The sequence below is a fragment of the Neoarius graeffei genome, chromosome 25, assembly GCF_027579695.1.
Source record: "Neoarius graeffei isolate fNeoGra1 chromosome 25, fNeoGra1.pri, whole genome shotgun sequence".
In the NCBI taxonomy this organism is placed as follows: domain Eukaryota; kingdom Metazoa; phylum Chordata; class Actinopteri; order Siluriformes; family Ariidae; genus Neoarius; species Neoarius graeffei.
Window position 1 is genome coordinate 17,697,639 of NC_083593.1, and position 23,811 is coordinate 17,721,449.

The window sequence follows — 23,811 nt, forward strand, 5'->3', positions numbered from 1 at the left end:
GCCCCCTCATACCATCACAGATGCTGGCTTTAGAACTGTGCACTGATAACAAGCCGGATGGTCCCCCTCCTCTTTAGCCTGGAGGACGTGGTGTCCATGATTTTCTAAAAAGAATTTCTACTTTTGATTTGTCAGACCTCGGGCCAATTTCCAACTTCTTTTACAGTCCACTGTAAAAGAGCTCGGGCTCAGAGAAGGTGGCGGTGTTTCTGGATATTGTTTATATTTGGTTTTAACTTGCATTTGTGGATGCAGTAATGAACTGTTTTCACAGAGGTTGGTTTTCTGAAGTGTTCCTGAGCCCATACAGTGATTTCCACTACAGACACATGTCTGCTTTTAATGCAGTGTCGCCTGAGGGCCTGAAGATCACAGGCATCCAGTGTCAGTTTTCAGCCTTGTCTCTTGCATACAGAGGTTTCTCCAGATTCTCTGAATCTTTTAATGATATTATGTACCATAGATGATGTGATCACCAAATTCTTTGAAACTTTACATTCAGGAACGTTATTCTTAAATTGTTGCACTGGTTGCCCACGCAGTCTTTCACAGAGCGGTGAACCCCTCCCCATCTTTACTTCTGAGAGACTCCGCCTCTCTGGGATGCTCTTTTTATACCCAATCATGTTTCTGACCTGTTGCCAATTAACCAAATGAGGTTTTTTTTTAGCATTACACAACTTTTTCAGTCGTTTATTGCCCCGTCCCAACTTTTCTGAAACGTGTTGCTGACATCAAATTCAAAATGAGCATCTTTTTTTCAAAAAACAATACAATTTCTCAGTTTCAATGGTTGATATGTTGTCTTTGTACTATTTTCAATGAAATATAGGGTTTCCAAGATTTGCAAATCATCATATTCTGTTTCTTATTTACATTTTACACAGTGTTCCAAATGTATGGAATTGGGGTTGTAATCCATAAGCATGTACTGATATCCTGATGCTGAACAACGAATCCCAGACCAAACATTCTTACACCTGGAAGAGCATTTAAGCTGTGAGCTATAAAGATACATATAACATTTATCATACACTCTCTATCCTCACCTCCTCAATGTCACTGTTCTGGTGAGATTTGTAGATGAACTCTCCAATTGCCACAAAAACAGAGAGAACGAGGCCAGCAGCAAGCACAATGAATATTCCCCCAATGTTCTCAACTCCTAAGGAATTGGCCTCCTTGTTGTTCTCCTCAGGGCAGCCGTTCCCCCTCCACCACTTCTCCTTCATCATGTGGAGCTTGCCCTCCTCCTGCAGCTGTAGGATGGCGATGGTCACCTTGTCCCGGTAAGGCGAGCCTGGGAAAGACATAACTATTATGCTGCAGCTTGTGTTACTTGATAAAGGGAATATTCAACCGCACAGTGCATAGGTTCACAAATAATGAAGATGCTTATAGCCATTAATGACTTCCATTTTGTAGTAAGCTGGCTTGCTGCACTGTGTGAACTGATTTATTCAAAGATTTCCTCTCAGCTCCAAAAATAATCAAGTAAAATCAAATTCAAAGTAGACAATGTCTCATAAGTTGCATGAAAAATAAACAAAACCTAAAAAAATAACATTTACCGTACTACATTATATCTTGAAGGATTGAACTTATTCCCAAATCTGACCAGATAAGCTTGTAAAATAGGTGCATGCATTTATGAGAAGTCCAATAGTTTTTAAATGTTAAATATTCATGATATGAAGTTTTGTGTGTTCAGAATCTACAATAGAGAAACAGTGTATAAAATTTGAGAACCAGCAAAGTCATGTTGCCTCAAAAAAAAAATCTAGAGCCCTTAAATCCATCAGCTGCTTTACCTATAGGTGTGCCTACTCCATAGCCTTTGGAGTCTATGAGTCCTCCGACCTGAGTGAGGTTACAGTTTCTCTGGCTAATGTATTCTATACTGGTGGACTCCATGAGGAGGGCATAGTCTGTAGTGAGGACGCGTGTGATGCCCTCTTTATTGTTCTTCACCAGGGCTGTGTCCTTCCTGCTGCTCATGAACGCCCACATCTTCTCATATGTTGAGATCTTTGATTTCTGAAGGCAAACAAAAGCAAAGCAAAGTTGCTACTGACTGACTAAAACTTTCTGTGCATTTCACTACTCAGATCTCTTTATGTAGCTATCAATGTGAGCACTGTACCCACTGCCTCTCAGGATGGAGCAAATAAGGCAAGTTGCCAGTGATATGCAGCCTGTGTGTAGAGAGCTCAGCCAGGAGAAATAGGACAGCTGCATGCCGAATATTTCTGGGCATGTTCAAATGTGTGTGTGTTAGTGTTGTAGTTGAGTCACTAAACCTCAAGTCCAAGTCCAGTCTCGAGTCCCCAGTGTTCAAGTCCGAGTCGTTAAAAAAAAATTTCAAGTCGAGTCCACTATTGGTCCGAGTCAAGTCCAAGAACAAGACTCCACCCACACCATTTGATGGTGGCTGTTTTAGCGCCATCAGTTTGTTCCTGAACGTGACGTATGAACAGGTGAATGTGCGTTCTCTTTGTCAGGGAGTGCGAAATATTCTGTCAGAGATGGTTGGGAGATGGATGGAAGTGCAGGAGGTGTGTTTATTAATACAAGTGAAGGCAGGTAAACAATCCAGAACGGCAGGCAAAATCGTAAAACGGTGAAACAGGCAATAGGTCGAGCGGGGCACAAACAGGCTATCATAGACTCGTCAGAATCAAAGATGAGAAACAGGAAATCAGGGATCAGGAAACCAAACAAGGAAATAAGGCTCGGTAATGTGTCAGAAACGCAACTCAATACTTCGCAAAGTGAGTGTGTTTTCACAGTTTTTATATAGGCACCCTGATTGTACCTTAATCCTGTGCAGGTGCGAGTCGTTTACGGACTCTTAAGCCATCAAATGGATCGCATATGCAGATGATGTAGTTGTCTTTTCTAAGTCGATAAGCGAGGCCGAGAAAGTGCTTACCATACTAAATGAGACATGCCACCGCTTTGGCCTGACGATATCGACAAAGAAAACAAAAACCCAAGTGTTTAATGATCCAATCCTTGCACGAGAACAAACGCTGTTGAGTCTGAATGGTCAACCCATCGAGAATGTGAGAGTATTTACTCACCCGGGCCAGACTGTAAGCAATACAGAGGATGTGTGTTTTACTGAACACAGAATAGCTAGTGCAACAGCAAAATTCAATGAGATGAGAGACGTGTTGACAGACTGCAGGGTGGCAATGGCTACTAGAAGAAAAATCCTAGAAGCATGTGTTCATTCAAGACTTGTATATGGTACCCAAGCATGGCTACCGAGTGAACAATAAATTGCCAAACTTGAGACGTGCTGGTCTCAATGTCTGTGAAGTATGGTGAAGGGAGGTTGGCGCAGGAAGGATGACACAGATGATGAGTTCCATTTTGTTTACTCTAATAACGATATTAGAAGAATAACGAAAACAAAACCAATCAGGGACACTATCATTATCCAGCACCTCCAATGGACTGCCCACGTATGTAGGGGCGAGAACCAGAGACTCACAAAAAAGATACTGTTTGCCCTGCCCACAAGACGATATTATAGGGATCCTTGGCAAAAAGTAGCGAACATGTTAGGAGTGACTATTGACCAAGCGAAGAGGGCAACTCAGTCGAAAAGAGAGTTCAGCAGGCTACTCCAAATGGCCTGCCTCCATGGTGACTAAAGTCACTACAGGAGAACTAACTGTACTGTACTGTACTCGACTCCAATTTACGAGTCCGAATGCAGTTAATGCACGAGTCTGAGTCCAAGCCCGAGTCATCAGTGCTCAAGTCCAAGTCGAGTCATGAGTCCTTAAAATTAAGGCACGAGTTGGACTCGAGTACTACAAGCCTGGTGTGTGTGTGTGTGTTCATCTACATATCACTGTTTCATCAGCTACAGGAAGTAGTAATTAATCTTTTCTGAATCAACCCATACTGGCTGTGCTAGGTCTCCTAACCTCGCCATGGGTGTCTACTGCCAGCTCTCTCTCTTTCTCTCTCTCTTTTTGCTCCTTCTTTCTTTCACTTCAATATTACTCTGTCTCTCCACCTCCATCCTTAAAAGCAGACATAAGTAAGCTTTTTTTATGCAATCAGCACAAATATAGCTCACATACACAAGAGAAATGGAACTGTGGCTTGATGATGAAACCCGCCCCCAATATCATTCAAGGGCATTTTAGTTCTATTCAACTCATACTTAATGTTGCGCTGAGTTTTTGATGCTGAAAGACAGCACATATACAGACCCTGTTGTGTGAAAGCTTACCTTAAAGAAAGTCATGGTAGAACCGTCTCTTACTGCTCCATATTCTATTCTAGACTGCTTGGCCAGATCGTCTGCAGAATCGATTGGAGCGTCCATCCGCTCCACAGTGAGAAAGGCAGCTAGGTTAGCAGTGTAGGAGGATATGATGATTAGTGTGAAGAACCACCAAATCCCCCCAACAATTCTGGTGGATAAAGCCTTGGGCATCTGGTCTGACCCTGTCACAATAAATAAGAGCACTGGTCAGCGCAGGAATACTGATGAAACAGGTTAGCACTAACACTAAATCTAAAAGTGCTAAAATGATATATAAATTCATGAACCTTAATAATAACCCATTTATCCTGATTTGTCGTCATAACTGTAATTTGTGACGACTACTTTTATTATTTGTAGAATTAGCATTTTTGCTTCCAACTGTTATTTTACTGATGCTAATATTATTTCAGGTAATAAGGAGGTGTAACCACAGAAGAGCTCTGCCTAGCTATAAACTGGATGAATCTCCTAATATACACTATATGGCCAAAAGTTTGTGGACACCTGACTGTTATACCCAAATGTGCTTGTTGAACATTCCATTCCAGATTTAGTCCCCCTCTGCTATTATAATTACCTTCACTCTTCTGCGAAGGCTTTCCACTAGATTTTGGAGTGTGGCTGTGGGAATTTATTCATTTGGTCACAAGAGCATTAGTGAGGTCAAGCACTAATGTTGGGCAAGGAGGCCCAAAAGTGAGCTCAGGGCTCTGTGCAGGCCACTTGAGTTTTTCCACTCCAACCTTGGCAAACCATGTCTTCATGGACTTCATATTGTGCACAAGGGCACTATCATGCTGGAACATGTTTGGGCCTGTTAATTCCAGTGAAGGGAAATCTTAATGCTACAGCATACACTGTATACTATTGTGTGCTTCCAACTTTGTGGCAACAGTCTGGGGAAGAACTATAAACGGGTCAGGTGTCCACAAACTTTCGGCCATATCTTTCTTTCTTTAGAGTCCCATATACGTTTTCGTACGTACATTGGGGAGTGCCTGTTAGAGAGCACACTCTGTCTAGGCCGTCGGCATGGTGAGGTAGGGTGGCCAGTTCCTTTCCTCGCCGCCTTTAACTTCCCCAGTGTTTCCACCAGGTCCCCATTCACTGCTGGGTGGGCAGGAGGCGAGCCCCAGATCACCGTCCGAGGCGAGGCTCGAACCGGGGACTGTTCGCTTGGCGGTCAAGCGCTCTAACCACTTGGCCACCTCGCCTCTCTCGGCCATATAGTGCTTCTAATAATTCACTAATAAATAATATATAATTCACAAAAATATATCTGAAAATAGCTGCTAGCTATACAGTATGATATCAACTGATATGAGAATTTTGTATTCTATCCCAATATGCCAAAATGTGTAACAGTGATCACAGATTTTGGCATATGGTTTAGGGTTTTCAACTAGTGGACTACAGATAGGAAGTGGACTGAGAAAAGTAGTCCAGTGGATCAAGAACTTTTCACTTTATGCACGCTTTAGCATAATTTAGATTTAATTTAAAATGGACAAAATGACCTTTGACCATTAATCTACTCACAATAAGCCATAATGACAGTAATGTTTTTAGAAATGTTTGCAAATTAAAATCAAAAGATGAAATCTCTCATTAAGATAATTATTCTTATAAGTATTGAGACCCAAGGCACTCCAGATTGAGCTCATGCACATCCTGTTTGCTTTGATTATCACGAGATGTATCGAGAACATGACTGGAATCCACCTGTGGCAACTGATCGGACATAACTTAGAAAGACACACAACTGTCCGTAACATCCCACAGTGCATGCCAGACCAAAAACCAAGCCAGAGAGCCCAAGTAACCCTCCATAGACTTCCGACATCCCGTTGCGCCAAGACACCGATTGTTGTAAGGGTATAAAACCATTTCTAACCTTGTTTTTAACCTAAGAAAACTCAAATCTGTAATTCTTGCCAAAGGTGCTTTTGCTAAGTCCTTGAAAAAAAAAAAAAGAGTCTACATATTTATCTAAATGAGGGATTACAGTTTTTGAAAGACTTTTTAAAAAAGTCTTTATGGGTTTATTTTAAAAAGACATACGTCCCATTTAATCGATTTTAAATTAAATATATAACACAATAGAAGCTGAAGGGGTTTGAATACTTTCTGAAACCCACTGTACAGACAGGGAGATGCATGTGTCTGGATCGAGATGCTGCAGTAAACTAACAACAACTACTACACTGGGAAATGAGGGGGAAAATAGACAATAAATTAGAATAATAATAATCTCATCTTATTATCTGTAGCCGCTTTATCCTGTTCTACAGGGTCACAGGCAAGCTGGAGCCTATCCCAGCTGACTACGGGCGAAAGGCGGGGTACACCCTGGACAAGTCACCAGGTCATCACAGGGCTGACACATAGACACAGACAACCATTCACACTCACATTCACACCTACGGTCAATTTAGGTGGTGTTTACATTAGACCGTATCCGTCTCGTTTTCGTCGCGGATGCACTGTCCGTTCACATTAAAACGCCGGGAAACGACTCCACAGGCGGAACAACTTGAATCCGCCAGGGCCCACGTATTCAATCCATTACGTATCTGATCCGGTGCTGTGTAAACATTGAGGAACGAGGATACGCTGTGCTGAGCTCTAGCTGACGTCGTCATTGGACAACGTCACTGTGACATCCACCTTCCTGATTCGCTGGCGTTGGTCATGCCACGTTGGTCATGTGACGCGACTGCTGAAAAACGGCGCGGACTTTCACTTCCTGCTATTTGTCCCGAATCACTGCTCGTGCGCTTCACTCGCGCGCTCTGTGAGCTGCGCAGGGCCGGAGTGCGCACCCTCCAGAGGGCACTCGCTGTTCAGGGCGGAGTGATTTGGAGCGCAGGATGCCTGCGGAGCCGAGCGTATCCGTGTATTGGCGTTGCTGTGTGCACGCGAATCGTGTATTGGCGTTGCTGTGTGCACGCGAATCGTTTTAAAAACGTTAATCTGATGATCCGCTGATACGGTCTAATGTAAACACCACCTTAGAGTCACCAGTTAACCTAACCTGCATGTCTTTGGACTGTGGGGGAAACCGGAGCACACCCACGCGGACACGGGGAGAACATGCAAACTCCAGAAAGGCCCTCGCCGGCCACGGGGCTCAAACCCGGATCTTCTTGCTGTAAGGCGACAGCGCTAACCACTACACCACCATGCCGGCCCAATAATAATAATAATAATAATTCAAAACCCTTGAATGAATGTGTAGTTGAGACCGTTCAAGTAAACAAAACTCTAAAGTACTGTGATGTAAATTTGCAGTTCAACAAAACATGGAAAGGTTATTTCAAATATACATGATCACAGACAGCAGTGTTTCCCACACCCGGGTGCTATGGATAGGTACAGAGGATATTTCATCCTAATTACATGGACATGAAGCATGCATTTGGGGGCAGAGAGGGAGAGAGAGAGAGAGCAGCAACACAAATTGAGAGAAGAACCTGTTTGTAATGCTTGTAATTAACCAGTGAGTTTCACTGCTACCTTGTGTTAACTTTATTATTAGAACTGTTTTTGGCATGATGGAGGGTAGTGGGTCCACTTTGCAGTGCCAGTCTCTCAGGTTCAAATCTCAGCTTGCACGACTGTCTGTGAGGGGTAACACCTCATTTTTATTAAATCATGTTGGGCTGTCCTGGGCTGGTTCCAGTGCTTTGGTAGTAATCAACAGCGACTATTCCAAGCTTCGGGCCGTGGTGGTGATGGTGGTGGGGAGGCAGAGGGTTGTGATGCTGAGTGTGTGGGTGCACATGTGCGTGTTTTCACCATTTGTGCTTGTGTGTATATGCGTGAAATGCACAGCACAGGGAGAAACGGAACACAGCGGCTCAGTGTATGAAGAGAATTAGTACTACTACTAATAAAGGAGATGTGCCAGAACAGGTGTGTGCTTTATTTCAGTGGCAGTGGTTTCACCCAGAACTCATGCTTGGTAAATTTAGTGGAGGAAAAAAAAAAAAAATGTGCAGCTTGTGACAGGATTAATTGAGACAGATGTTAAAACCGTTTTGTCACCTTTTCTGGTTTGTTTTTGTAACTGTAAAGCTATCGTGGGTGTAAGAATTGTGGTATATAAATTAAGCATATTATTATTATTATTATTATATTTGAACTGGGGCGGCACGGTGGTGTAGTGGTTAGCGCTGTCGTCTCACAGCAAGAAGGTCCGGGTTTGAGCCCCGTGGCCGGCGAGGGCCTTTCTGTGTGGAGTTTGCATGTTCTCCCCGTGTCCGCGTGGGTTTCCTCCAGGTGCTCCGGTTTCCTCCACAGTCCAAAGACATGCAGGTTAGGTTAACTGGTGACTCTAAATTGACCGTAGGTGTGAATGTGAGTGTGAATGGTTGTCTGTGTCTATGTGTCAGCCCTGTGATGACCTGGCGACTTGTCTAGGGTGCAGGGGCTTCAAAGTTTGGGAGAATAGCAGGGTACAAATAATTTACAGCAGGGTGCAAAATGGTAAAATGTCTGCCAGCGGCAGACATAATGCACGCAAAGCGTGCAGGGATATATATATATATATATATATATATATACACACACACAGAGAGAGAGAGATATGCAAGTACAAATTTTTCATGGGGCGGGATGGTTTGGAACAGGCCATCTAAAATTGGGATAACATTTACCCGGGACGGGTATTTGAGGCGGGTCGTCTAGCTTAAGCTTGATTAGCGTTGTTACGCACGCCAGTGTTTCCCACAGAAATTTTGGAGATTATGGGGGGGGGTGCGGGGGTTGTTTATAATTGAGTGATATGTTAAATATTAAGTTATTACTGAAAAACTATTGATTAAAAAAACAGACACTGAGAAATGGTCCTATAAACAACTTTACCAATATAAAAGATTACCAGGACTACAAAAATGCAGAAAAATAGGCTTTACTTATCCAAATGCTCCTGTTGGTTCAAAAGTTAAAGTGCAGAGAACCTCACAGCACAACATGAAGTTACCTTAAAATATAATATAAATGCCTCAGCTTTCATGTAAGAAAAAAAAAAACTATTAATACTAGTACTGTGTGCAGGCAGTCTCTCCTGAAGACTAAATTAAACAATAATTATAAACTAATAAAATAAATGGCTCAGGCTTCATAGAAGAAAAAAACAATTTGAACAGAATCTCACAGTATGATGCTGAAGCTGCCTAAACAATGGAAAATAAAATACCATTTTGGCAAAAATGTTGGCATCCATTAATTTCTTGTATTAAGTAAAAAAATATGTTGCCAGATACTGCTGACATTTTACAGCCCAAAATATGTTCAAAACCCGCCAAAATGCACTTAAAACCGCCCAAATTGGGCGGGAAACCGCGCAATCTGGCAACACAGGCAGCAGTAATGGCTGCATTCATGTCGAGGATGTAAACACAGTTGACGCGGCAACAGACATACATGACATAGTGGATGTGATTTACGTTCACAACTTTTTTTGCTGTCAGAAATATTTAATATTAAATTTTGTGACTCAACTGACAATAGCCGGCGGCATAACAAGCCATAGCCGGCGATTTGCCGCCGGTGACCGGCTACTTTTGAGACCACTGAGGGTGTACCCCGCCTTTCGCCCGTAGTCAGCTGGGATAGGCTCCAGCTTGCCTGCGACCCTGTAGAACAGGATAAAGCGGCTAGAGATGATGAGATATTTGAACTGTTCTTTCTTGACTTCACTGTATACAAAACACAACCACTCTTTGGTACCAGAAATGCTTTAACTGCAGCCTTAATACACACATTCAAGGGTTGCAACTGACCACAGAACAAGGGTTGTGGATAAATATTCAGGAAATATTCTGTTTACAGTATGACAGCACCTAGGAATTCGGCCCACGTGTTGGGTAAGGTTAGGGCCAAATAAAAATTTGTGGGTGAGCTCATAAAAGTGCCATCAAAATGCTTCAGTTGTGAATAAAATAAGAATACAGTTATTCTGAACATAATACCTTTCATGTATGACTTCTCAGAATAGTTCATGCAAAAGCACTAATGTCAGCCATTAAACTAATTAAATTAAAAGTGGATTATGAGCTTGTGTTATCTGGAAGATCCACACAACTGCAACTACTTCCACAGCAGGGTGCAGAATAAGCTGCAACACTATGTTTAAATCTCAAATTTAAGATGGGACTAGGAGGGCCAAGTGAGAAATTTAGGATAAACACTAGAGTAGGGAGCCTGGGAAAATACACATTTTTTCTCCTGACAGCCATCATGTAAACTCCTGCTCTTCTACAAGAAGCAACTTGTAATAAACTTTATATCTTAATAATAAAACGTAGTGCTTTTAAATCAATCAATTTAAAAGGCCAAACTAAATAAAAATGCTTCATATAAACACCTCAGTCAGAATAAAAAGACCCAAACCTATTGATATTTCAATTGGTTTCAGAGGGGCAGTTTAAACCTTTTCATAAACTTATCAAAAGATAAAATTAGGTGTATAAACTCTCGGATTTCCTTGTGCACCTGTAACCTTTCGTGCATGTTCAGGATGCCTTTGTGCAGCGTTGACATCCGGGTGCTTTGTTCGTAGTCTCGTGGTAATAGTGTGCAAGTTGTGACATGCTGCTATGGAAGTATTGGACAACTGTGCCATGCCATGAACTAATGACGAACGCAAAAAAAGTGTCACCTGGGGCTGACCGAGGCACACTACCTAGGGTACCGCATCAGCCGTGGGCTTCTGAAACCTCAGGAAAAAAAGACGGAAACCGTCCACAATTACCCCGGCCCACCACCAAGAAAGAGGTATGTGCCTTTCTGGGGTTGGCCAGCTACTACTGGCGATTTGTACCTAACTCCACCTCAATAGCTTCCCCCGTCTCAGATTTTACCAGGAAGGGAGAGCCTGAGAAAGTCCGCTGGACCCCCGCCACAGAGACAGCATTCCAAACCCACTCCAAGCATTCCAGAAGCATCTTACCTGGGCTAAGGAGAGAAAGAACTGGACTGTTGCTCAGTGGACCAAAGTCCTCTTTTCAGATGAAAGTATCATGCATTTCATTTGGAAATCAAGGTCCTAGAGTCTGGAGGAAGAGTGGAAAGGCACAGAATCCAAGGTGTTTGAAGTCCAGTGTGAAGTTTCTACAGTCTATGATGATTTGGGGAGCCATGTCATCTGCTGGTGTTGGTCCACCATGTTTTATCAAGTCCACTGAGCAACAGTCCAGTTAACCATAGGTGCTAGAGAAGGCAACTGGACTTGCTTGAAATTCCTGAAGACGTTTCAACTCTCATCCGAAAGGCTTCTTCAGTTCTGTCTGACTAGTGGGAAGTTCCGGGTATTTATCCTCTAGTGGATCAAAAGCAACCCTAAGGGGAGTTGTTCAGGTTGCATGGGTCGTTGACACACTCAGTCATCCTGTAGGTGTTAGGTGTAGGTGTTGAAGAAGCCTTTCGGATGAGAGGTGAAACGTCTTCAAGAATTTCAAGTAAGTCCAGTTTCCTTCTTTAGCACCTACAGTTTACGATGACCTGGATGACTGAGAACCTTCACAGACAACAGTCCAGTTCTTTCTCTCCTTTGCCCAGGTAAGACACTTCTGATGTTGTCTCTAGTTCAGGAGCAGGGCTCGACATTAACTTTTTAATCCACTTGTCCAGTTGGACAAGCGGCAAGATTTTTCACTTGTCCTGACTGTAACCTTTTTATCACTATGTATTTACTAGATGGATGGATTTACTATCGCTGAAAGTGATAAACAGAATTTATTAAAAAGCAGGTATAGTAATGATGATCGTTATGATTTAATGATTTATAATGTTTCAATAAAACTCAAACTTTAACTGTAACAATAAAAAAAACTATCCAAAGCCCCATTATGGTGCATGTGTTTTTATGACCCATTACCTGATCTGCAATTTTAAAAGTTGGACTTACCCAAATTCAAAGCTTCTGGAGGAAATAAAGTTAAACATTTATTAATCCACTAAAACCTGAAGTATAAATTAATTGAAAGAAATGAAAACGAGTTGGACGTAATAAGGATGACAATCATGTTGTGAATGAAAACAAACTTGAAGTGAGTTTGGCACTGTCGTAAAATTCCTGCAAAATATTTTATGAGAATAAGTTAATGTGACCCATACAAAAGAAATATACAACCCCGATTCCAAAAAAGTTGGGACAAAGTACAAATTGTAAATAAAAACGGAATGCAATAATTTACAAATCTCAAAAACTGATATTGTATTCACAATAGAACATAGACAACATATCAAATGTCGAAAGTGAGACATTTTGAAATTTCATGCCAAATATTGGCTCATTTGAAATTTCATGACAGCAACACATCTCAAAAAAGTTGGGACAGGGGCAATAAGAGGCTGGAAAAGTTAAAGGTACAAAAAAGGAACAGCTGGAGGACCAAATTGCAACTCATTAGGTCAACTGGCAATAGGTCATTAACATGACTGGGTATAAAAAGAGCATCTTGGAGTGGCAGCGGCTCTCAGAAGTAAAGATGGGAAGAGGATCACCAATCCCCCTAATTCTGCACCGACAAATAGTGGAGCGATATCAGAAAGGAGTTCAACAGTGTAAAATTGCAAAGAGTTTGAACATATCATCATCTACAGTGCATAATATCATCAAAAGATTCAGAGAATCTGGAAGAATCTCTGTGCGTAAGGGTCAAGGCCGGAAAACCATACTGGGTGCCCGTGATCTTCGGGCCCTTAGACGGCACTGCATCACATACAGGCATGCTTCTGCATTGGAAATCACAAAATGGGCTCAGGAATATTTCCAGAGAACATTATCTGTGAACACAATTCACCGTGCCATCCGCCGTTGCCAGCTAAAACTCTATAGTTCAAAGAAGAAGCCATATCTAAACATGATCCAGAAGCGCAGACGTCTTCTCTGGGCCAAGGCTCATTTAAAATGGACTGTGGCAAAGTGGAAAACTGTTCTGTGGTCAGACGAATCAAAATGTGAAGTTCTTTATGGAAATCAGGGACGCCATGTCATTCAGACTAAAGAGGAGAAGGACGACCCAAGTTGTTATCAGCGCTCAGTTCAGAAGCCTGCATCTCTGATGGTATGGGGTTGCATTAGTGCGTGTGGCATGGGCAGCTTACACATCTGGAAAGACACCATCAATGCTGAAAGGTATATCCAGGTTCTAGAGCAACATATGCTCCCATCCAGACGACGTCTCTTTCAGGGAAGACCTTGCATTTTCCAACATGACAATGCCAAACCACATACTGCATCAATTACAGCATCATGGCTGCGTAGAAGAAGGGTCCGGGTACTGAACTGGCCAGCCTGCAGTCCAGATCTTTCACCCACAGAAAACATTTGGCGCATCATAAAACGGAAGATACGACAAAAAAGACCTAAGACAGTTGAGCAACTAGAATCCTACATTAGACAAGAATGGGTTAACATTCCTATCCCTAAACTTGAGCAACTTGTCTCCTCAGTCCCCAGACGTTTACAGACTGTTGTAAAGAGAAAAGGGGATGTCTCACAGTGGTAAACATGGCCTTGTCCCAACTTTTTTGAGATGTGTTGTTGTCATGAAATTTGAAATCACCTAATTTTTCTCTTTAAATGATACATTTTCTCAGTTTAAACATTTGATATGTCATCTATGTTCTATTCTGAATAAAATGTGGAATTTTGAAACTTCCACATCATTGCATTCCATTTTTATTTACAATTTGTACTTTGTCCCAACTTTTTTGGAATTGGGGTTGTATAATAAATGTCCAAATTAAATGAAGATGCACCACAGATATTTGTTTTATTGAGGTATTTGACTGCTATTTCTCCTATTTCAATGAATTCAATGTCTAAGATATTATGACATGGTTATTTTTATGTATGCACCTGCAGAACTTGGCTTCCCCAGAATTTCATAAAAAAAATAACACTGCCAGATCCTGGAGGGGATTGAACTAGTTTTGTTGGAACTTTACTAATATAACTCTGGACTAATTACTATTAATTTATTTGGTGATTTTCAAAAATCTCTAAAAGATGTGGTCCCTAAAAGATATAAAAGCATAAGGTATCATTACTATATTGTCTGGAGTAGCTATATGTAATACTTTGAGTAATTTTCTCTAGTCTGTAAACCAAATTAGATTAGCCTATATGTAGAAAATGTGACAAAATATGTAGACTACTTATACTATTTATGTAAACTGCTTATTACTATTATTTTAATCATATTTTATATTCAATTGCAACTTTAAGCATGTCTTCAAGGAGTTTGGCCTCATCATGTAGCCTTAGCTGCTGGCCAGCGAGTATAAATAATCTGCACATGAACACGTGACACTGTTAATCTCACCTCAACATGTCTTTTACAATCTTACAACCCCACTATGGGCAATGCTAAAGTCACTCTTACAAACCATACAGTGCGCAACACCGTCATTATCTTTACCCCTATGAGGCAAAGGGACACTTTCGTGTAGTCTGAGGTGAAATGGGTTTTGTATTTTCATTTTTTGGGGCACTCTGCCATGACACTCCTGGATACACTGAACTGATGGACTCTCATAAGGGAGAGAAGATGTAAAGCCTGCCCACACAGACAACTGACTGGTCTACTTAACAAGACAGAGCATTCAGGATGCACGCTCTCTCACACACACACACACACACACACACACACACACACACACACACACACACACACACGTGTGCTCTCGCTCACTCTAGATTCCGGGATATTGTATCTAATTTGTGGGCTTAGTGAGCCGCTATGCGAGAGACTCCCAGAACTTCCGGGAGAGTTAGGAATAATTCAACTTGTCCCATCAGACAAGCAGATGTGGATTTGAGTTGTCCGGACCAAACAATCAGTTGTCCCAGACAGTCGGATGACTGTTCGTTTTGAGCCCTGAGGAGTGGCTTGATATTAGGAATGAAACAGTTGTAGCCCTTTTCCTGAAGACGTCTATGCATGGTGGCTCTTGATGTACTGATACCAGCCTCAGTCCCTTCCTTGTGAACCACTCCCAAGTTCTTGAATTGACTTTTCTTGACAATCCTATCAAGGCTGCTGTCATCCCTGTTGCTTGTGCACCTTTTCCAGCCAGCCTTTTCAACAATTACCTTCTGTGGCTTTCCCTCCTTGTGAAGGGTGTCGATGATTGTCTTCTGGACAACTGTCAAGTCTGCAGTCTTCCCCATGATTGTGAGTACTGAACTCGACCGAGAGATACATGGTATTTATACTGTTTTACTCAAACTTGAAATGAAATATTCTAATATTTTGAAATACTGGATTTCTGATTTTTATGAGCTATAATCCATAATCATCAAAATTAAAACAAAAAGCCTTGAAATATTTTACTTTACATGTTATGAATATTGAAGATATGAAAGTTTACCTTTTTTAATTAAATTATGGGGAAAAAAAAAACTTTTTCACAATATTCCAGTATTTTGACATGCACTAGGATAGCCGAGATGGGTGGAAAAGCAACTCTTTCTGTTGCCAAATGGTAACAATAAACTGTCCATCCATCCTTTATCCATAACCACTTATCCTATGCAGGGTCACGGACAAGCTAGAGCCTATCCCAGCTGACTATAGGCGAGAGGCGGGGTACAACCTGGGCAAGTCGCCAGGTCATCGCAGGGCTGACACAGAGACAAACAACCATTCACACTCATATTCACACCTACGGTCAATTTAGAGCCACCAATTAGCCTAACCTGCATGTCTTTGGACTGTGGGGGAAACCGGAGCACCCGGAGGAAACCCATGCAGACATGGGGACAACATGCAAACTCCATATAAGGCCCCTGTTAGCCACTGGGCTCGAACCCAGAACCTTCTTGCTGTGAGGCGACAGTGCTAACCACTACACCACCGTGCCGCCCCAACAATAAACTATCCATCCATCCATTATCCGTAGCTGCTTATCCTGTTCTACAGGGTCGCAGGCAAGCTGGAGGCTATCCCAGCTGACTATGGGTGAGAGGCGGGGTACACCCTGGGCAAGTCGCCAGATCATCGCAGGGCTGACACATAGAGACAAGCAACCATTCACACTTATATTCACACCTATGGTCAATTTAGAGTCACCAATTAGCCTAACCTGCATGTCTTTGGACTGTGGGGGAAACCGGAGCACCCAGAGGAAACCCATGCAGACACAGGGAGAACATCCAAACTCCATACAGAAAGGCCCTCGCCGGCCACTGGGCTCAAACCCAGAACCTTCTTGCTGTGAGGCAACAGTGCTAACCACTATACCACTGTGCCGCCCAACAATAAACTTGATAAAAGAAATTACATAAACTAGATAAACACAATATCATCCCTTTTCGACCAACTGGGGACAGGTTCCTTTCTTGCTTGCACATCAAATTTTGAACCGGTCAGAGCATTTTGACCAAAAATAAATTGGTTTGGAACCTAAAAAGTTGGTTCCCAGCAGGAATCAAAATATAGGTGTTTTTTCCAGCACGAACTGTGATGACATCAGTGGGTCTGTCATTAATTTGGAGAGGAAGCGGAGTGCAGCAATGGAGAACGCAATAGAAAAGGACACATCTTCAGGAAAAAAAATGGACTAAAAACAAACATTTGTAAGAACAGAACAAAAGTTCACAGGTAATCAATGCACTCTGCCATTTTGCTACTACTGTTTACTACTGTTCTGCATTATGCAATACCCTTGTTCATGATTTATCCTTGATTACAATGGTTCTGCTCAAAACTGCTGAAAATGTGGGCTGGTTCATTAGCTGGCACCAAGGTTCAAAGAATCCTGAATATGTCTGTGAAGGTTCTCAGTCATCCAAGTCATCGTAAACCATAGATGCTAAAGAAGGCAACTGGACTTGCTTGAAATTCTTGAAGACATTTCACCTCTCATCCAAAAGGCTTCTTCAGTTCTGTCTGACTAATCCTGAATGGAGCGGTTTCAGGAACCCATTCCCTGTTGGTCAAAAAGGGGTATCTGATTGGAGAAGATCCCAGCTGCATTTTTTCAGGCTTACTCCTTAGCCTTTACTACGACAAGGCAGCCGGGAGGGGGTGGTGGGAGATCTCTCTTCGTCTGGTCCCTATCCTTCGACCAATACGGCATGGATGGCCCTATATGTATGCTTGGTACATATAACCTGTACATCTATCTGATTGCTTTCATGTAAATGGTACATTCAGAATCACTGAATGGAATAATTCATTCTGAATGTAAAATATTTGTGCATGCATATGTAACCACAGGCAATGCTGGACAACCAGGCAAAAAAGGGCAAAACCAGAGATCAGAATTCCTAGGTGGGACATGTGGGACAAAGAAAGCTTGGTTCAAGTGACAAAAGGCTCATCACCGGTAACTGCCACATCCTGTGTTTTGCCAATATCTTGCGACATCAATGGAGTGTCCTCTCCATGCATGCTACGTTGCCTGGGCAAGGTTATGGAAATCTTGGGCTGCCCATGCATCAAGATTCCCATCTCGGTGTTGCTGATATAATCCAAAGGAAATGGAATACAGTTTGGTACCAGCTTGGCTGCAGGAGTTGTTGGAAGGGGATGCAATACATTGTCCAACTGCCTAAGGGGCTCCACTCTGGATTTTTTCAGGCTTACTCCTTAGCCTTTACTACGACAAGCAGCCGGGAGGGGGGTGGTGGGAGATCTCTCTTCGTCTGGTCCCCATCCATCGACCAATATGGCATGAGTGGCCCTATATGTCTGCTTGGGACATATAACCTGCACATCTATCTGACTGCTTTCATGTAAATGGTACATTCAGAATCACTGAATGGAATAATTCATTCTGAATGTAAAATATTTGTGCATGCATACATAGCCACAGGCAATGCTGGACAACCAGGCAAAAAAGGGCAAAACCAGAGATCGGAATTCCTAGGTGGGACAAAGAAAGCTTGGTTCAAGTGACAAAAGGCAAATCAAATTCATGGAGCAGTGGAGTTTATTCGCTTAATATGCGTACGTAAAATTGGACCTTAGGTGTAAGGTGACCTAAAATGCCACAACAGCCAAACTGTGCAGAATGTAGAAGAATGTGGTGATAATCTGATACTTAATAACTTGAACTGTCTAACTACCTTAAATATTTTTATGTATGCTGCCAACTTAAAGTAAAGCCACTTCTGTACAGCAAACCCCTGACCATACCATACCTGGCCAGTCCATAATATGTGGCTGTCACACACGGTGCTAAAGACCAGAGTTTGTGACAGCCTCCAAACATGGCTGCCACAGATTACAACTCCCAAACACCACACCAACCTCACTCTCCATGCACCTGCTCCTCATTTCCCTCAAGCACCAAACAGTATTTAAGAACTTTCCTTCTGTGCACTCAGTGCAAATTATCGCTCAGCGTGTGACTACTTGACCACACCGAGCCTTTGTTTACTGTTCTGATTTCCTGTGACTCTGACCTTTATTCCGTTTGTTTCTGACTTTGATTATACGCCCTGATTACACCTCACTCGACCCCTTGCTTCCCTTTGACTATGACCAGTTTGCAACACACCTGCTCTCCCATGCGCCTGCTTCTGTAAGTGCCTGCCTTTTCTGACAGTGGCTCAATGATTTGCTCATTTCCTGCTCTTATTAAAGCCACACTTTTTGCAAATTCAGGCAAAATTTCATGCACATCTGACAGATCATCCATTTATTTCTGTATCCTGGACTGCAGAACCAGCAAGCCTTTGCCAGGCCAGAACCACCTTTTTACAAAATGAGCAGCATGAGACTATGAGGCTCGGTTAATCAAGCATTCTAACAACTGAACCCACCCTATATCAGTTTCTGCTGTCATATACAGTATGTATATGCTGGTATTTGCAATATAAATATTTATTTTATTCAACAGAACCTATTTCATATGAAACATTTTTAAAAATGTCCTACCTTGTCTCATGAGTGCTGCAACTCCAAACCACAAACTATTTAATAATGTGAAGTTATTTTCCATCACTTCTGATGAAGGATTGCAAGGATGAGGGTTATACCATTCATATGGTGTGAACCTGTATGGAGTTTGAACAAGAGAATCATGCACAAGCAATACAAAGACATGTCCCTAAAACTGAGCAATTAAATACTTTACTTTTGTGCATTAGATCATATTTGTATGAATGTTGTGCTCAATAAGTATTAAATTAAAGTTACTTTACTACAGTGTCTTGCGAAAGTATTCATCCCCCTTGATGTTTATCCTGTTTTGTCGCATTCCAAGCTGGAATTAAAACGGATTTTTGGAGAGTTAGCACCATTTGATTTACACAACATGCCTACCACTTTAAAGGTGGAAATTGTTGTTTTATTGTGACACAATCATTAAGATGAAAAAATAGAAATCTGGAGTGTGCAGAGGTATTCACCCCCCAAAGTCAATACTTTGTAGAGCCACCTTTTGCTGCAATTACAGCGGCAAGTCTCTTGGGGTATGTCTCTATTAGCTTAGCATATCTAGCCACTGGGATTTTTGCCCATTCCTCAAGGCAAAACTGCTCCAACTCCTTCAAGTTAGATGGGTTGCGTTGGTGTACAGTAATCTTCAAGTTATGCCACAGATTTTCAATTAGATTTCAATTTTCAATTGGCTTTGATTAGGCCATTCCAAGACATTTAAATGTTTCCCTTTAAACCACTCCAGTATAGCTTTAGCAGTATGTTTAGGGTCATTGTCCTGCTGGAACGTGAACCTTCATCCCAGTCTCGTCCCAGGTTTTCCTTCAGAACTGCCCTGTATTTAGTGCCATCCATCTTTCCTTCAGTCCTGACCAGCTTTCCTGTCCCTGCAGATGAAAAACATCCCCACAGCATGATGCTGCCACCACCATGCTTCACTGTAGGAATGGTGTTCTCAGGGTGTTGGGTTTGCGCCACACATGGCATTTCCCATGATGGCCAAAAAGATCAATTTAAATCTCATTTGACCAGAGAATCTTCTTCCATGTGTTTGGGGAGTCTGACACATGCTGTTGGGCAAACTCCAAACGTGTTTTCTTAAGCAATGACTTTTTTCTGGCCACTCTTCCATAAAGCCCCACTCTGTGGAGTGTACGGCTTAAAGTGGTCCTACGGACAGATACTCCCATCTCCGCTGTGGATCTTTGCAGCTCCTTCAGTGTTATCTTTGGTGTCTTTTGCCACTTTTCCACTACCAACGCGGCTGAGTTGGGCTGAGCCGTGCGGTGCTGAGCTGGGCTGAGTCGAGCTGAGTGGGGCTGTTGGAGTTGCATTTCGACTACAACCGCGCTGAACCGTGCTGGCTGGAAGTGGGTGGACACATTGGGTGGAGTTAGCGAAAGTGGGTGGACGTCACGTGATGTCGTTAGGCGGCGCAAACAGTGACATCAGTGACCTTTTAAGCGGTAGTCTCACGACCCGGATAGTAAACAATAAACATGGAGGACATGGAGTCGTTAGTGTTGCTGGTCTTGGTGCTGTGGCTTGTTGTCACCGACAACGCCAACAGATACTGGCAAGAGCGTATAGATGAGGCGAGGCGCATAAGGCTTCAGAAATTCTCGTAATTCATAATTCTTCTTCTTCCGGGTTTACGGTGTTTACAGATCCCAGCGTGCTTGTGGGGCATGTGTGGGCATGTGAGGACACGCCTCCTCACCAATCAGTGCACAGGGGAGTGTCTGCTCACGCCCCTAGCCCCACTCAGCTCGGTTTGGCCCGCTTCAGCCCTACTCCAAAACCGTGCGAGTTTTGGGTGCTGAGTAGGGCTGAAGCGAGCTGAGTCGCGCCGCTCTGAGGTAGTCGAAACGCGAGCCGTGTCGGGCTGAAGTGAGCTGAAAAAGGGTAGTGGAAAAGGGCCATTAGTTGCATCTCTGATTAATACCCTTCTTGCCCGGTCTGTGAGTTTTGGTGAGTGGCCTTCTCTTGTCAGGTTTGTAGTGGTGCCATATTCTTTCCATTTTGCCATAATGGATTTAATGGTGCTCTGTGGGATATTCAAAGTTTGGGATATTTTTAATACCCCAACCCTGATCTATACTTCTCCACAGCTTTGTCTCTGACCTGTTTGGAGGCTCCTTGATTTTCATGTTGCTTGCTTAGTAGTGTAGCAGAGTCAGGGTCCTTCCAGAACAGGTTGGTTTATACAGACATCATGTGACACTTTGATTGCACACAGGTGGATCTTAATCAACTAATGATGTGACTTATGAAGTGAATTGGTTGGACCAGCTCTTATGTAGGGGTTTCATACGAAAGGGGGTGAATACCTATGCACACTCCAGATTTCTTTTTTTTCATCTTAATTGTTTGTTTCACAATAAAACAATTTGCACCTTTACAGTGGTAGGCATTGTTGTGTAAATCAAATGGTGCTAACCCTCCAAAAATCCATTTTAATTCCAGCTTGTAATGCGACAAAACAGGACAAACACCAAGGGGGGGGATACTTTTGCAAGACACTGTATTTCAAAGTAGAGTAACCACATACTTTATCATTATTGGACCTATTTTTCTGACCTGTCTGGTGCAAAAAGAAGGGTCAAAATAAAGTTAAAGTCGCAGTGAGTTTCACAGAAAGATTAATTCACTGGTGTTATCATGAAACTGAACACTGAACTGAGAGATAGAGACAACCGTTACAAATGTGAATTTTAAATACACAGATCCTGTAATCAGACTTTTTAAAAACAAGTGCACAATAGATTAAACTGAAGCTCCAATATCAGCCTCATCATATTGGTCAGCAAATGTAGAGATAAATACACATGCCAATACTAACTGATGACACAATTAGCTGTTCATTAGAAATACTTGATAAGCTAAATGTGGATTTCCATTTTAACAAATGCTTGTAGCCATGCTAAATTGGTTTCTTGATCATTATAGAATATTTTTGTTCACTCACAATAGAAAAGAGAATGCAATCATTTTTCAATGTTATTACTTTGTTGTGCAACTCTGAAATTTAAACACTATGTTACCCAGCAGTCTACAGGATACACAATAGATCCTTTGACAAAAAAATTCAGCTGGACTAAGGATATAAAAAATACCTGACAGTAGTAACATTCTCAAATTAAAAACATCTGTCATTGTGAAAAACACCAGTACATTCTGTTTTTGCATCATTTCCCTGACAATCTTATAGGAATCAATTTAATCAGATTAATCCTGGTCTGTGATTTTAAGTGTTTGGTGTCAAAAAAAAAAATTAAATGCCAAAGCTTAGAGATGATATAAAACAGATTTCTCAATATACCTAGCAATAATGAAAAGCACACAGCAGACTCCCAAACACGCCAACAGCACATACATCCAGATGTCTGGAGTGAGAGGTTTGAGGAAAGAGAAGACTCCCGGGTTGGTGCCATTGGGTTTGCGGTACAAGATACTAATCCCCAGGGTCATAAATGGCTTCGAAAAGTCTATGACTTTCTCTCGCACATAAGTGATGGTCAAAGGTGCCACAGCCAGATCAGCTATCTGAACAGAAAAAGTACAGGTGGTTGATCATTTAGAATAAACAAACTCCATGAATACGTGTGATGATCTACACAGTGGTGGGCGGAAATTTGGAAGTGCTTCATAGTTCAAGGAATTCTAACGCCAAGACTTGGAGATTGATTGATTAAAAATGACAGTGAATCACACGAGTTTTATAACTTTTGTCCAAGTATAATTAAACAAGTGAACAAATCATTCAGCTCTTTAGTATTACAGTGGGGCAAAAAAGTATTTAGTCAGTCACCAATTGTGCAAGTTCTCCCACTTAAAAAGATGAGAGAGGCCTGTAATTTTCATCATAGGTACACTTCAACTATGAGAGACAGAATGAGAAAAACAAAATCCGGAAAATCACATTGTCTGATTTTTAAAGAATTTATTTGCAAATTATGGTGGAAAATAAGTATTTGGTCAATAACAAAAGTTCATCTCAATACTTTGTTACATACCCTTTGTTGGCAATGACAGAGGTCAAACGTTTTCTGTAAATCTTCACAAGGTTTTCACACACTGTTGCTGGTATTTTGGCCCATTCCTCCATGCAGATCTCCTCTAGAGCAGTGATGTTTTGGGGCTGTCGCTGGGCAACATGGACTTTCAACTCCCTCCAAAGATTTTCTATGGGGTTGAGATCTGGAGACTGGCTAGGCCACTCCAGGACCTTGAAATGCTTCTTACGAAGCCACTCCTTCGTTGCCCGGGCAGTGTGTTTGGGATCGTTGTCATGCTGAAAGACCCAGCCACGTTTCATCTTCAATGCCCTTGCTGATGGAAGGAGGTTTTCACTCAAAATCTCACGATACATGGCCCCATTCATTCTTTCCTTTACATGGATCAGTCGTCCTGGTCCCTTTGCAGAAAAACAGCCCCAAAGCATGATGTTTCCACCCCCATGCTTCACAGTAGGTATGGTGTTCTTTGGATGCAACTCAGCATTCTTTCTCTTCCAAACACGACAAGTTGAGTTTTTACCAAAAAGTTCTATTTTGGTTTCATCTGACCATATGACATTCTCCCAATCCTCTTCTGGATCATCCAAATGCTCTCTAG

The 23,811-nt window shown here is 42.1% G+C and overlaps 1 protein-coding gene across 1 annotated transcript in view; it reads right to left on the reverse strand.

Annotated features, from left to right (window-relative positions):
* grik1a (glutamate receptor, ionotropic, kainate 1a) overlaps window positions 1–23,811 on the reverse strand; it is a 191,966-nt gene that overhangs the window by 4,603 nt on the left and 163,552 nt on the right. Inside the window, exons 12-16 of the mRNA XM_060909259.1 lie at window positions 22,517–22,740; window positions 19,192–19,310; window positions 4,253–4,470; window positions 1,812–2,037; window positions 1,050–1,300 (exon numbers count right to left, since the gene is read on the reverse strand). Of these exons, the coding sequence (XP_060765242.1) occupies window positions 1,050–1,300; window positions 1,812–2,037; window positions 4,253–4,470; window positions 19,192–19,310; window positions 22,517–22,740 (1,038 nt within the window). The remainder of the gene's footprint in view (window positions 1–1,049; window positions 1,301–1,811; window positions 2,038–4,252; window positions 4,471–19,191; window positions 19,311–22,516; window positions 22,741–23,811) is intronic.